Here is a 16,355-nt window from a genome sequence, read left to right on the forward strand (position 1 = left end):
CCGAGTGGACCTTGTTCAAAGTCTCTATTGTGGAAGCGGCTGCCAGGAGTTGTGGTCGGAAGGTCGTCGGTGCCTGTTGCGGCGGTAACCCGAGAACCCGGTGGTGGTCACCTGGGGTGAGGAAAGCTGTCAAGCTGAAGAAGGAGGCCTTTCTGGCCTGGTTGGCCCAGGGGGCTCCTGAAGCAGCTGACGGGTATCGGCAGGCCAAGAGGGCTGCAGCTGCGGCGGTTGCGGATGCTAAAACTCGGGCATGGGAAGAGTTCGGGGAGGCCGTGGAGAAGGACTTTCGGTTGGCCTCAAAGAGGTTCTGGCAAACCAGCCGACGGATCAGAAAAGGAAAGCAGGGCCTACCCCAGGCTGTTCTCAGCAGGGGAGGGGAACTGCTGACTCGGACTGGGGACATCGTCGGACGGTGGAAAGAGCACTTTGAGGAACTCCTGAACCCTGCCAACATGTCCCGTGGGGAGGAGGCAGCACTAAAGACCTTGGGGTGGGTGCACCCATATCCCTGGCAGAGGTCACTAAGGTAGTTAAAGAGCTCCTTGGTGGCAAGGCGTCGGGGGTGGATGAAATCCGCCCTGAGATGCTGAAAGCGCTGGACATTGCTGGGCTGTCTTGGCTGACACGCCTTTTCAGTGTCGCATGGGGGTCGGGAACAGTGCCCATGGACTAGCAGACCGGGGTGGTGGTTCCCATCTTCAAGAAGGGGGACCAGAGAGTGTTCTCGAACTATCGTGGTATCACACTGCTCAGCCTCCCGGGAAAATCTTATGCCAGGGTGCTGGAAAAGAGGCTCCGACCGCTTGTCGAACCTCGGATTCAAGAGGAGCAGTGTGGATTCTGTCCCGGTCGTGGAACAGTGGACCAGCTCTTTACCCTTGCGGGACGACTGGAGGGGTCTTGGGAGTTTGCCCAACCAGTCTACATGTGCTTTGTGAACTTGGAGAAGGCTTTCGACCGAGTCCCTCGGAGGTTTTGTGGGGGGTGCTGCGGGAGTATGGGGTGCCGGATCCGTTGGCATGGGCTATCCGGTCTCTGTACGCCTGCAGTAGGAGTTGCGTTCGTATCCTCGGCAGTAAGTCAGACACATTCCCGGTGGGTGTTGGCCTCCGCCAGGGGCCATGGTTCTCTGCTGGAAAACGGTGGATTGCTCCCTCCAGGTGGGGACAACATGCCTGCCCCAAGCGAAGGAGTTCAAGTACCTCGGGGTCTTGTTCACGAGTGAGGATAAGGTGGAGCGGGAGATGGACAGGCGGATCGGTGCGGCTGCAGCAGTAAAACAGGCGCTGTACCGGTCCGTCTTGGTGAAGAGGGAGCTGAGTCGGAAGGCGAAGCTCTCCATTTACTGGTCGTCTACGTTCCAACCCTCACCTATGGTCACGAGCTCTGGGTCGTGACCGAAAGAACAAGGTCGCGGATACAAGCGGCCGAAATGAGCTTCCTCCGTAGAGTGGCCGGGCTCAGCCTTAGAGATAGGGTAAGGAGCTCGGACATCAGGAGGGAGCTTGGAGTCGAGCCGCTACTCCTTCGTATCGGAAGGAGTCAGCTGAGGTGGTTCATCTAATCCGGATGCCTTCTGGACGCCTCCCATTAGAGATTTCCAGGCACGTCCAACTGGGAAGAGGCCCCGGGGAAGACCCAGGACACGCTGGAGGATTATATCTCCCGGCTGGCCTGGGAACGTCTCGGGGTCCCCCAGAAAAAGCTGGAAAATGTTGCGGGTGAGAGGGAAGCCTGGGTCGGTCTGCTGGGTGTGCTGCCACCGCAACCCAACCCCGGATAAGCGGCGGAAAATGGATGGATAGATGGACATCTGTGAATGTGCATAGCACAGACTACTTTATTCAGTCTCCTCTATCCTTCATTTCATTCCTTCCTTCCTCTCCTCTTTCATCTCGTGACTTCCTTATTTGCTCACATAGTTATGCAGCCTGTTTATTTCATTTGAAACTAATATTATCTTGTGTCTTGTAGCAGTTACATCTAAATATGATTTCAAAAGATTTGATGTTTCTTTTGGCATACTCTATAAGATGATGAATCCTGAAAAGCGGTCCAGCTGGATGTCTCACAGTGTCTCACGGCTCTTTACATCAGTACTGCTCCGGAGAACATGAAGAGAGAGACAATATGCTGGGACAAGAATACACAACAAGAGGGTTAGAGAGACCTGATCCACACACACACACACACACACACACACACACACACACACACACACACATGAAGATGCAGGGTAAGACATCCTGCTCAGTAGCAGATGGCTGCTAATCCCCCATGATGACTGGAGGAAGGTTCACGACCCCGGCACTCGTCCAGATGTGGTGCTGATGTTGATCTCAGACCGGCTCCATCAGGCTCTATGACACTTTATTGTGAGCTCAGAAATGAAGTGTCTAGTAGTGTGAGAGACCAGAGACGCACACACACACACACACACACACACACACACACCTGTCAATGTGTCCGTCCTGAGACGATTTACCTTCTTTAAGTTGACGTATTAAAACAGTCGAGGCCCCAGGGTCCATGGTACTCGCTGCGGCCTGGATGCTCATTGTGAGCGTATTAGTATGGTGTGTTATCAATATGTAGCTGGAAGCTGCGTCACAGAGCTGCTCGATGGCTGGAGGTCCTCATCCTCTCAACGTCATGTTGAGCAGGCTTACCCCTGCGGGCCCTGGCCCATCAGTGCTGAGGCTAACCAAGGCTGGAGGCCCGGGTCCCAGGAGCTCACCACACACACGTTTAACTGACCCACTAAGAAGCTCTAGTAAAACCATGTTCATCCCAGTAATGTGTGTGAGTGTGTGAGTGCCAAGTCATGCAAGAAGACAGCCGCTCTGTTGTTTTTATGTTGATGTTCCAGACACTGAGAATCTATAACATGAAATGTTTGCTTACTAGTCCATCCACCATCCGCACCGCTGCCATCAGTGTATTTCCCCCTAGCAGATCAAAATGAATCCATAACACAAAATCGGAGTTAACAACATACTTTTTCCCCTCAAATGGTTCTTGGGGTCCAGGACGGAGGATGTTTTGTGTGTGCAGACTGTACAGCCCTCTGACGATCATTTGTGATTTGGGGCTAAATAAATAGAATACTTATGGCATCATGTTTTGAAGTAACCTGATGCAACGCAGCAGCTCTTACCTCATCAGAGCTGCTTCAGGGCTCTGGAGGCCCTGACCTGGGCACCGGGGTCGAGACTGGATGTTGTGAAGGTTCTCAGAGGCTTCCTTAACATTCTTAACAGCAGCTGGAGGACACGTTCCTGTGTGTGTGTGTGTGTGTGTGTGTGTGTGTGTGTGTCTGTGTGTGTGTGTGTGTGTGTGTGTGTGTGTGTGTGTGTGTGTGTCTGTGTGTGTGTGTGTAAAATATGGGTCAGAATGGCTTGAGCCCAGCTCTTAAGCCTTGAGCTGGGCTAATGCATGGTTAGTATGCTCTAATGCTTTGTGGCTTCGTTGTGGTTAAAGTGCACGCTTAATCGCAAAGACACATTTGACAGAAAGCTCACATCTGATTTTACTATCTGTTTATAAACAGCTTTTTTTTACTAGTTTCAACATGAAAAACTTTCTAATCAGCAACAGATGAAGATAAGGTCTTGCCAAAAAGAAAATTAGAGATCAGAAATAGTTAGTCCTGAAGGTGAAACTGTGGGTTAACATTTTGTTTGAACCAGATTAAATGTTCAGTCTGTTTTAGATATAGATTAAACATGTGTTACCTTGGTTCAGGTCTATAGTTAGGACTGGTTCAGGTCCATAGCTAGGACTGGTTCAGGTCTACAGTTAGGACTGGTTCAGGTCTATAGCTAGGACTGGTTCAGGTCTACAGTTAGGACTGGTTCAGGTCTATAGTTAGGACTGGTTCAGGTCCATAGCTAGGACTGGTTCAGGTCTATAGCTAGGACTGGTTCAGGTCTATAGCTAGGACTGGTTCAGGTCTACAGTTAGGACTGGTTCAGGTCTATAGTTAGGACTGGTTCAGGTCTATAGTTAGGACTGGTTCAGGTCTATAGTTAGACCTGGTTCAGGTCTATAGTTAGGACTGGTTCAGGTCTGTAGTTAGGACTGGTTCAGGTCTATAGTTAGACCTGGTTCAGGTCCATAGTTAGGACTGGTTCAGGTCTATAGTCAGGCCTGGTTCAGGTCTATAGTCAGGCCTGGTTCAGGTCTATAGTTAGGACTGGTTCAGGTCTATAGTTAGGCCTGGTTCAGGTCTATAGTTAGGACTGGTTCAGGTCTATAGTTAGGACTGGTTCAGGTCTATAGTTAGGACTGGTTCAGGTCTGTAGTTAGGACTGGTTCAGGTCTATAGTTAGGACTGGTTCAGGTCTATCGTTAGGACTGGTTCAGGTCTATAGTTAGGACTGGTTCAGGTCTATAGTTAGGACTGGTTCAGGTCTGTAGTTAGGACTGGTTCAGGTCTGTAGTTAGGACTGGTTCAGGTCTATAGTTAGGACTGGTTCAGGTCTATAGTCAGGCCTGGTTCAGGTCTATAGTCAGGACTGGTTCAGGTCTATAGTTAGGACTGGTTCAGGTCTGTAGTTAGGGCTGGTTCAGGTCTATAGTTTGGACTGGTTCAGGTCTATAGTTAGGACTGGTTCAGGTCTATAGTTAGGACTGGTTCAGGTCTATAGTTAGGGCTGGTTCAGGTCTGTAGTTAGGACTGGTTCAGGTCTGTAGTTAGGACTGGTTCAGGTCTATAGTTAGGACTGGTTCAGGTCTATAGTTAGGACTGGTTCAGGTCTATATTTAGGACTGGTTCAGGTCTATAGTTAGGACTGGTTCAGGTCTATAGTTAGGACTGGTTCAGGTCTATAGCTAGGACTGGTTCAGGTCTATAGCTAGGACTGGTTCAGGTCTGTAGTTAGGACTGGTTCAGGTCTATAGTTAGACCTGGTTCAGGTCTATAGTTAGACCTGGTTCAGGTCTATAGTTAGGACTGGTTCAGGTCTGTAGTTAGGACTGGTTCAGGTCTATAGTCAGGCCTGGTTCAGGTCTATAGTCAGGACTGGTTCAGGTCTATAGTTAGGGCTGGTTCAGGTCTGTAGTTAGGCCTGGTTCAGGTCTATAGTTAGGACTGGTTCAGGTCTATAGTTAGGACTGGTTCAGGTCTATAGTTAGGACTGGTTCAGGTCTATAGTTAGGACTGGTTCAGGTCTATAGTTAGGACTGGTTCAGGTCTATAGTTAGGATTGGTTCAGGTCTATAGTTAGAGCTGGTTCAGGTCTATAGTTAGGACTGGTTCAGGTCTATAGTTAGGACTGGTTCAGGTCTATAGTTAGGACTGGTTCAGGTCTGTAGTTAGGACTGGTTCAGGTCTATAGTTAGGATTGGTTCAGGTCTATAGTTAGGGCTGGTTCATGTCTATAGTTAGGACTGGTTCAGGTCTATAGTTAGAGCTGGTTCAGGTCTATAGTTAGGATTGGTTCAGGTCTATAGTTAGGGCTGGTTCATGTCTATAGTTAGGACTGGTTCAGGTCTATAGTTAGGGCTGGTTCATGTCTATAGTTAGGACTGGTTCAGGTCTATAGTTAGGATTGGTTCAGGTCTATAGTTAGGGCTGGTTCATGTCTATAGTTAGGACTAGTTCAGGTCTATAGTTAGGGCTGGTTCATGTCTATAGTTAGGACTGGTTCAGGTCTGTAGTTAGGACTGGTTCAGGTCTATAGTTAGAGCTGGTTCAGGTCTATAGTTAGGACTGGTTCATGTCTATAGTTAGGATTGGTTCAGGTCTATAGTTAGGACTGGTTCAGGTCTGTAGTTAGGACTGGTTCAGGTCTATAGTTAGGATTGGTTCAGGTCTGTAGTTAGGACTGGTTCAGGTCTGTAGTTAGGACTGGTTCAGGTCTATAGTTAGGACTGGTTCAGGTCTGTAGTTAGGATTGGTTCAGGTCTATAGTTAGGACTGGTTCAGGTCTGTAGTTAGGACTGGTTCAGGTCTGTAGTTAGGACTGGTTCAGGTCTATAGTTAGGACTGGTTCAGGTCTGTAGTTAGGACTGGTTCAGGTCTATAGTTAGGACTGGTTCAGGTCTGTAGTTAGGACTGGTTCAGGTCTATAGTTAGGACTGGTTCAGGTCTATAGTTAGGACTGGTTCAGGTCTGTAGTTAGGACTGGTTCAGGTCTGTAGTTAGGACTGGTTCAGGTCTGTAGTTAGGACTGGTTCAGGTCTGTAGTTAGGACTGGTTCAGGTCTATAGTTAGGACTGGTTCAGGTCTATAGTTAGGACTGGTTCAGGTCTGTAGTTAGGACTGGTTCAGGTCTATAGTTAGGACTGGTTCAGGTCTGTAGTTAGGACTGGTTCAGGTCTATAGTTAGGACTGGTTCAGGTCTATAGTTAGGACTGGTTCAGGTCTGTAGTTAGGACTGGTTCAGGTCTATAGTTAGGACTGGTTCAGGTCTGTAGTTAGGACTGGTTCAGGTCTGTAGTTAGGACTGGTTCAGGTCTGTAGTTAGGACTGGTTCAGGTCTGTAGTTAGGACTGGTTCAGGTCTGTAGTGAGGGCTCATCAATTTCCCCCAAATGTGTTTTGATATTTCACGGTGGCATTTATTTGAGTTCTTGTGAGATTTTCGCTCCGACATTCTCCGCAGAGCTCACCAGCCCCCGCCACGCCCCTCCCAATCCTCCTGCTCCTCCTGCTCCTCCTGCTCCTCCTCCGCCTCCTGCTCCTCCTGCTCCTCCTGCTCCTCCTGCGCCTCCTAAGGATTCATTTAAAGGCTAAATTAACCACAACATCAGCGCCGCTGAAAACATTACGTCACGACTGGTCCGACGTTTCCTTAAAAAAATAAACAAATGTTCGTCATGTTTAATGAAGAGGGAGAGACATACAGGCATCTTCTTTGTGTTGTTGCATGACGTTGAGACAATTTTGAAAGTATTGTTGCGACCCTGCGTCAGGAAAGCTGTGCGACGTTGTGTGTCTTATTGTGTGAGTTATTAGAGAACAGAACAGGCTCCTGTAGCCTGCGACACAACAACAGGAACCACTGAGAGAACCTCGCAACATACTTCACGTCTGCTCCGGATCATAACACACACACACACACACACACACACACACACACACACAACCCCCCACCTAGCTGGCTCTGCCAATCACAGGTAGCTGAGATGACTGACAGGCTTCACAGCTCATGAGACATTCACTGACCTCCTGAACCCAGTAATCACCAGTCTTCTGAACTAGAACAACTTATTTATGTAAACACAATAACACTTTAAACATCTCAGGTTAACATTACATGTCACTGAGTCCGTTACAGTATGTTGAATTTATGTTTATAAATGTCACGAGAATTCTCTCCTGGAAAATAGCAGCTAAACTATGCTAGCTCTCGGTGTCACGCTATCCTTGTGCCATGTTGTTTTATGTTGCTTTATGTATCTCTTTGTTTTGTCTGTTCCAACTTTACAACGATCAATCTTGCGTGAGTCATTGCAGAGGGTGAAAAGACTAAACGCAAGAAAAAACAACAATTGTAATAACTGTCTTTTTGTAAATAAAAATAAATTGAATTATTAATAGAAAACATGTAATTTTGTTCAGCTCTAAGGTCTACTGATGACACAATGTGTTTCAGGTGTTGCTACTTGCTAACTTCAAGTTACGGTGGTCAATAGAAAACAGACAATACTGCCCAGCTAAAATAGCTTTAATTTACAATTAAGTATACTATTTTTGATTACATTTGGTTAAACAATATAGCCTTGTTTTATCTGTTTTTGACTAATATTCATGTATTTATTCAATTCAATAATTTTATTTAGTAAACAAAAAACTATGTATACCTTTTATTTATTCAATTGTTATTTTTAAGTTCATAAATCATTTTGGTGATGGGTGCCCTTTTTTTGGTTTGAGCATCTGCCCCCAAAAATGTCTGTGCACGTGCCTGCTGACTATCAATAACATCCACTAACAAACATCCCTGAAGTCACGCACACTGATCACGGTCCTCTCTTGTTCTGCCTCTTCCTGCTCGCCCCGTCACACCCTCCAGTGCCATCTTTCTGGGGTCTGGTGCACTCAGCCTGGAACCTGTGCGCCATCGGGAAAAGGCAGTCGCCCGTCGACATCGAGACCAGTCACATGATCTTTGACCCCTACCTGACCCCTCTGAGGGTCAACACAGCAGGACGGAAGGTAAGCGGCACCAATATTTATATCACTGGTTCTGAAGAACTGGGTCGGGACGCAAAGCTGGGAGATTTTATTTGGGTCAGTATACCCTTGAGCCACTTGAGGGAGACAATTTTAGTGACAATGAATATAATATTCAATTCAATTTTAATTTATATATATATATACATATATATATATATATACATATATATATATACATATATATACATACATATATATATATATATACATACATATATATATACATATATATATATATATATATATATATATATATATATATATATATATATATGTGTGTGTGTGTGTGTGTGTGTGTATATATATATATATATATATATATATATATATATATATATATATATATATATATATATATATATATGAATTACAAACTATCCTCTGAGTGCTTTACATTCTGTAAACATAGACATCCCGTCCTCACACCGGATCAGGAAAAACTTGGACAGAAGCAATAGATGTCATGTGAATAACAGGGTTACAGCACATTACATGAATATGACAGAAACTATACATATGATAAGAGTGGTAGGCAGAATAATGGTGGAAAGATTACAACTACTACTTCAAACACAAACAGTGCATACATGCAGTGCATAATAATAATGATAATACAATAAGTAATGGTATTAGCAATACTAACAGCAATGCAACTTACTAAACACGATAGTAGATGATGCAGAAATGGCATAAAACGTTCACGCACACGTAGGCTCTTCTAATGATACAAGGTCTATTGTTATTCGGGTTGCGATGGTTCGTTACTTTCAAAAAGTTGATCCACTGAAGAAAAGTTTGTGAAATCTTGATTTAGATGACCTGACATCTGTCTTTGGATGTGTTTTTGAATTTATCCTCAAGGACGCGATCCTAGATATTGACCAGACGATGACCGATGGAGACAGAAGTCATTAAAGATTCTGATACAAGCAGGACGCTCCTTCTCTGACAGCTCTGGGCTTTAATTCATCACTGCTGAGAACAGAACAGGACATACTCTCTAAATCAAGATGCAGAGAAACTTCTGTCTGACAGAGACTATGAGCTTTTCATCCATATCGCAAGGCTTTAAAATTCCCTGCTGCATTTGACTCACTAGGCTCAAGAGGCATTAGCATTTCATCCCTTTACACAGCAATCACAGTTAATCTTTACAATCCTCTCTAAAGCAGCCTGAATCACCATTAAACACCTTTGGGTCATGTTGCACAGTGCATTACTGCTGTTTAGTGGTGTAAACACCCCTCACTTTACACTTCAAGATTACACTTCACCGTTACACTTCACCTTTACACTTCACCTTTACACTTCACTTTTACCCTTAACTTTTACCCTTCACCTTTACACTTCACTTTTACACTTCACCTTTACACTTCACTTTACACTTCAGTTTTACCCTTCAACCTTTACACTTCACTTTAAACATCACTAATACACTTCAACTTTACCCATAACTTTTACCCTTCACCTTTACACTTCACTTTTACACTTCAACTTTACACTTCACTTTTACCCTTCACCTTTACACTTCACCTTTACACTTCACTTTACACTTCAGTTTTACCCTTCACCTTTACACTTCACTTTACACTTCACTTTTACACTTCAACTTTACCCTTCACTTTTACCCTTCACCTTTACACTTCAACTTTACACTTCACTTTTACCCTTCACTTTACACTTCACCTTTACACTTCACCTTTACACTTCACCTTTACACTTCACCTTTACACTTCATTTTACCCTTCACTTTACACTTCACCTTTACACTTCACCTTTACACTTCACTTTACCCTTCACATTTACCCTTCACTTTTACCCTTCACTTTACCCTTCACTTTACCCTTCACTTTTACACTTCACTTTTACCCTTCACTTTTACCCTTCACTTTACCCTTCACTTTACCCTTCACTTTTACACTTCACTTTTACCCTTCACTTTACACTTCACCTTTACACTTCACTTTACACTTCACCTTTACACTTCATTTTACCCTTCACTTTACCCTTCACTTTTACCCTTCACTTTTACCCTTCACTTTACCCTTCACTTTACCCTTCACTTTTACCCTTCACTTTACCCTTCACTTTACCCTTCACTTTACACTTCACTTTTACCCTTCACTTTACACTTCACCTTTACACTTCACCTTTACACTTCACCTTTATACTTCACCTTTACACTTCATTTTACCCTTCACTTTACACTTCACCTTTACACTTCACCTTTACACTTCACCTTTACACTTCACTTTACCCTTCACATTTACCCTTCACTTTTACCCTTCACTTTACCCTTCACTTTACCCTTCACTTTTACACTTCACTTTTACCCTTCACTTTTACCCTTCACTTTTACCCTTCACTTTACCCTTCACTTTACCCTTCACTTTTACACTTCACTTTTACCCTTCACTTTACACTTCACCTTTACACTTCACTTTACACTTCACCTTTACACTTCATTTTACCCTTCACTTTACCCTTCACTTTTACCCTTCACTTTTACCCTTCACTTTACCCTTCACTTTACCCTTCACTTTTACCCTTCACTTTACCCTTCACTTTACCCTTCACTTTACCCTTCACTTTACCCTTCACTTTTACACTTCACTTTTACCCTTTACTTTACACTTCACCTTTACGCTTCACTTTACACTTCACCTTTACACTTCACCTTTACACTTCACCTTTACACTTCACTTTACACTTCACCTTTACCCTTCACCTTTACCCTTCACTTTTACCCTTCACTTTACACTTCACTTTTAGCCTTCACTTTTAGCCTTCACCTTTACCCTCCACTGGCAGCGTGGAGATGCTGTGCCTGACATCACTGACATGTTCTATGAGGTCATACATGATGATTGAGGCGATCACGTTAGTGTGAGTCTATGAATGGATAGGTGGGCTATATGGAGGAATGTTCAGATGAAAGAAGTGAATATCGCTGAAAGAGTCACCTACAAACCCTAAATACAGATTATTTTATTGACGTGAAATAACCTTTGAAGTATAAAGTTCTGTGAGAGTTGTGATGTTGAGGTTAAAGTTTACACACACCATAATGCAAAACAAACAAATATTCCTCATAAAGTTCACATTTTAATGAAGAATCAAAATCCTATCGTAATATACGTTCTGTGAATCAAAATGTTTGGTACTGAGAACTAAAGTAATAATGCAATTAACAGCATATAACCTAATGATTGTTACATCAACAGTCGTACTTTTCACTTTTTCCTTAAGATAAGTTCACCTTCAACATGTTTATTAAATAATACTTTGCAGATTTACTGAAAAACTGTCACAGCTGTTAAAGTTGAATATTTGATGATCCATCCTGAACATTAGCAAGACTTCAAACTGAAGGCACATTTTAACATATCATTACCTATTACTTATGAGTCATAAATCATTATTGTCCGCATAAAAATGTAATCATGGCAGGTTGCTCTTGGCGTGGACCAATATGGAGCTTTGCTATTACATATTTAATATACCCTTAAAAGATCAAAAATCCAGATGCGTTGGGCCTCATGCCAAAACCACAAGCACAAAAGAAGGTTACGATATTATAACCCTAGTGCTGCCAGGACAGGTGAAACCCTCTGCTGGAGCCGATGGGTAGGACTATGCTCTACTTACGAGTCCTCCTGTGTCACAGGACAGGAGCACGACATGTCCACGACATTGAAGTGACCCAAACTCAGGCGCTGCAAGAACCGCTTCACAGGAGGGTGACCAAAACTGCATTGGCACTTCTTAATTGGAATGAATGGCCCTAGTACATCAAGACATTTTCAACATTACTTTTCCTCTGATATAGAGCCCAGAAGGTGTCACAGAGGAAACTGGAGTTATACTTGAGATCCCTCAAACGTATGAAACATGAAAATGGTTTAGTGTTAACAAAGCAACAGAGAAACCCTGACTTGTACTTGCTTGTATGGGTACAGTTCCAACAACAAGCTCCACGGCTTTTATAATTAAACTTGAGAGCATATTCATTAAAACTGGCTGATCGAAGAGCGAAAGACATATTAAAAAACCAAACCCACCGAACCAGCGCATGCTCACCTGCTGCCAAGGAGATGCAGAAGCATCCGCTGTCCACCAGACTTCAGAACAGCGTCTTTCCTCTGGCTGTGAGACTCTTTAATTCATCTTTCACCCTCCTTATACATATGTTTTGTGTGTTTTTCTTATGCAGCAGCATGGGATTACAAGCTGCATTTTGTTGTGTAACCCTGCTGTACAATGACAATAACATAACCTGGAAGCCTTGTGTAGGAGCCAGATGGGATCAAACTTTGTTACTCAATATGTACACTGGGTGGTGTCGTTCCGTGTTCCTGGGATTGGTTATATAATCAATGAGAGCATGATCGAAGGCAGGTGTTGGACCCCGGAAAGAGCAAAGGGCTGTCATGCTTCGAGCAACAAAGTGTGAATTGTCGGCATCTGGGGGCCAAGTTAATGTTCTGCCACAGCATAAGAGAATAAACTCATCTTATCCATTACAACATGTCCGTAGATCATTAAACTGTGTCAATGGAACGCAAAGTGATGGAGGCACAGCAGGAGCACGTCAGCCAGATAATCCAGAGGGAAAAGCACCTCAGTAGTCCAGGTATCTGATGGGGCTCCTGTCCTGAGTGGTACACTCTATGATTAGTAATCTTATGCTGATGTGCTCTATATAATGTGTCATTATCATATTTAAAATATAGTAGGCAAGAGTAGATAAAAAAAGAGAACAACTCTAGTAGCACTGCCGGCCACACATCCACTTAGCACTCACGCTTTAGCAAGCCTCTTATCTGAGCAAAAAAAGAGCAGTTACATTTGACCCGACGCTTTCTAGCCTGTCAGCTCAAATACTAAGGGTGTTAAAGATTGTATAATATTGTAGTATTCGTTTATTGCTGTCAATTGTTTTCTGTAAACAAAAGACAGAATGGGCCAGAATCTGACTCACAGAACAAGCATTACATTCAAAGTCCTTTTTGTTACTTGCTAATACTTACTTGTGTACTTCAACATGCACGGCCCCATCAAGGCCTCTTAAGAGGGTCCTGTCCTTTCCCCTGAAACCTACTCATTGTGATCAGGGCAAAGAAGTGAACAGTGTCAACCTCTCATCATGGCCGCTGTGGTTCGGACGAGGTTCGAGATCAGAACCATGGCAGCAGACGCTCAGGCTCAGCTAATCCAAACCAGTGGGGAATGTAGGTCGCTCGGGCTAATGAATCTCTGGATTACTGAAACACGGTGCCAGGCTCATTTCAAATACATTTTCATGTTTTTGTAAATATGCGTGCAAATGCCCACTGCAAAATCCTGCGTTGTCTAATTAATGGAAAATATTTTACATTTTCAATGTGTCGGTGATGTCGGTGTGTGTACACGTTCACGCTTGAAAAAGAAAGGTACCTTCAGTAGACTGCAGATGTCTGCCAGGTGTGTCTTCAACAGCCGCTGCTGCATTGTGAGATTGGGCCGCTCGACAGGCCTCACACAGAGGTTCATGTGATCTATACAGATGTCTGCACCGGTCCGTGCTGCAGGCATAGAGGCTGTGTGAAGCTTTCATTTAGGCTTCAGAATATTTTTTTTGACAATATGTCTGTTTATAAAAGTGCACAGCATAAATAGATGAATTTACGTTTGTCATCCTGCGCAAAGTCACGTGTGCTGCATTCTCGCTTCATCTACTTGCGTGAAATACCACAGATTTCCTTTCACTTTTACCCTTCACTTTCACCCCTCACCTTTACCCTTTACCTTTACCCTTCACTTTACACTTCACTTTTATCTTCCAACTTTACACTTCACTTTACCCTTCACCTTTACACTTCACTTTACCCTTCACTTTACCCTTCACCTTTACACTTCAACTTTACACTTCACTTTACCCTTCACCTTTACACTTCACTTTACCCTTCACTTTACCCTTCACTTTACCCTTCACCTTTACACTTCACCTTTACACTTCACTTTTACCATTCACTTTACCCTTCACATTTACACTTCACTTTTACCATTCACTTTACCCTTCACATTTACACTTAACTTTACCTTTCACTTTTACCCTTCTCATTTACACTTCACTTTACCCTTAATCTTTGTCCTTCAATTTTACCCTTCAACTTTACACCTCACTTTCACCCTTCACCTTTACACTTCACTTTACCCTTCCCTTTTACCCTTTACCTTTACACTTCACTCGCAGCGTGGAAACGCTTCGCCTGACATCACTGACATGTTCTACCAGGTCATCCATGATGACTTTTGTGTGAGTCTATGAATGGATTTAAGAGTAAAGTACTGCACTTCATCATTTTGCTTAAGTGCAGTTATTTCCACATTAGCAACAGTTTCCTGTTTCATTTTGAAGACTTGAGTATGATTGATTTGAAATGGGTGTTTGAATGATGTAATGTGTTCAGCTCTCTGATTGAGACATTAACAGCTTGTGAGGTTACACTTTAAAAACATGAAGGGTCTTTTTGCTCCCTGGGGTTTCCGTCCAAAAAAAATGGCTGAAGATTCTGATGTGTTATGTATGTTGTAATATGTTGTACTGTCTCAGGTTCAAACTGCATCTTTATATTAGAGACATTTGAGAAGTGGAGAACGTTCCTCCATGTGTGTCTCAGCTGGTCATGAAGGGTGATGGAGGTCAGGACCTGACCAGTTCAACCTCTGCTCCAGGAAGCAGTGTTCTCATGTACCTTTCTGGCTTTTATTGTGAAGGGAAAAACGAAAAGAGAGGAAACGTTGTAGTGAAGTGTGGAACGAGAACAAAAGTGGTTTCCATCTTGAGCAAACTACGCAGCATTGTGTTGTTTTATTAATAAAGTGAAGTATAGATAAACGCTGGGCTACATAACTAATGTTCTTGTTGATGTGGACTACATGTGTTTACCGTTAATGATGCAGCATCCTGTCTTGAGCATATTCATGTAAACAATATCAGACGGCACAGGAGGCCCGGCCCGCTACTGCGACCATGTTGCAAGTTTTTTCCGGCCCAAAAACTAAAATATAAATTGCTTATGGAAGAAGCAATACTTGCTTGGTGTGTGTTGGTTCATCTGCTTGAGCAGAGCTCCTCTGTTGTGGAACCAGAGGCGTTCAAGGTTCAGGGAGAAAGTTAGGGCAGTTTGACTTTCAGCGGACCTAAAACTATGATTCACAAAATCTGCATTAAATAAATTACTACAAATGTTGACTTCACTTAATCAAAGTCAAACTTTGCTACATTTTAGTTATTTTTTAAAGCGATGATATGCATAATTAAAGAGGAAATACATTTTGGAATTTGTTTTTTCTTTTTTTCCTATGTTCTATCATCAACTAATAAACCAATAACACATATACTGCCATATGAACCTCTTCACTGGTCCCACAAGTGCTTCCTGCATATTTTACCTTTGGAGATTATTCAAATAGCCCTTGTGGTTGAGGAGATATTCTGTATTTATTTAGTGATAAAAACATTCAGCATTTTTGAGAGAACTGTCTGGGGGCTAAAGGAGTTCTTGGACGTGGCAGGAAATCAAACTATCCAGAGAGTCTGGTCTTCAAGCCGAGAGACAAATGAGCCTCTTTCTGTTTGATGAGTCCTGTGATCTGATTGGTGCTTTGCTGGTCGAGCGAGACGCTGTCATTCATTCCCTGCACTCAAACACAAGGTTTTATCTCTAAATCCAATGTAACAATTTGATGTAAAGCCAAACTATCTTGAATATTAATAATCTCCCTGTTGGTACTGTTTCTACACGGTTACTCTCTCATTGTTGCTCACCTCAAACATATGCTGAAATAATACGTCCTCATATGTTGTGGTCCAAAGCCGCTGAAAACACAGACTTCAACAGAAATGACCTATATATATATATATATATATATATATATATATATATATATATATATATATATATATATATATATACATATATATATATATATATATATATATATATATATATATATATATATATATATGTACATTTTAAACTTTTCTTACTAGGTTTTGAGAACTTTTTACATTTTGTATTTTTAGGTATCTCAATACATCTCAGAATATAATATACAGTGTGCTGTCCCTGCATCTCATGTTGTTCCTGAGGGTCACATCCTCCTGCTTCTCTGCAATAGGAATG

At 42.9% G+C, this 16,355-nt stretch overlaps 1 protein-coding gene across 2 annotated transcripts in view; it reads left to right on the top strand.

Annotated features, from left to right (window-relative positions):
• The window catches only part of LOC137799070 (carbonic anhydrase-related protein 10-like), a 49,650-nt gene that overhangs the window by 16,782 nt on the left and 16,513 nt on the right, over positions 1-16,355 (top strand). For both annotated transcript variants that reach the window (XM_068596160.1, XM_068596161.1), the window contains exon 3: positions 8,021-8,163. In XM_068596160.1, the coding sequence (XP_068452261.1) occupies positions 8,021-8,163 (143 nt within the window). The remainder of the gene's footprint in view (positions 1-8,020; positions 8,164-16,355) is intronic.

This window comes from Clinocottus analis, unplaced genomic scaffold, assembly GCF_023055335.1.
Source record: "Clinocottus analis isolate CAN_PGR_092001 unplaced genomic scaffold, fCliAna1.0.p SCAF_34, whole genome shotgun sequence".
NCBI classification, from domain to species: domain Eukaryota; kingdom Metazoa; phylum Chordata; class Actinopteri; order Perciformes; family Cottidae; genus Clinocottus; species Clinocottus analis.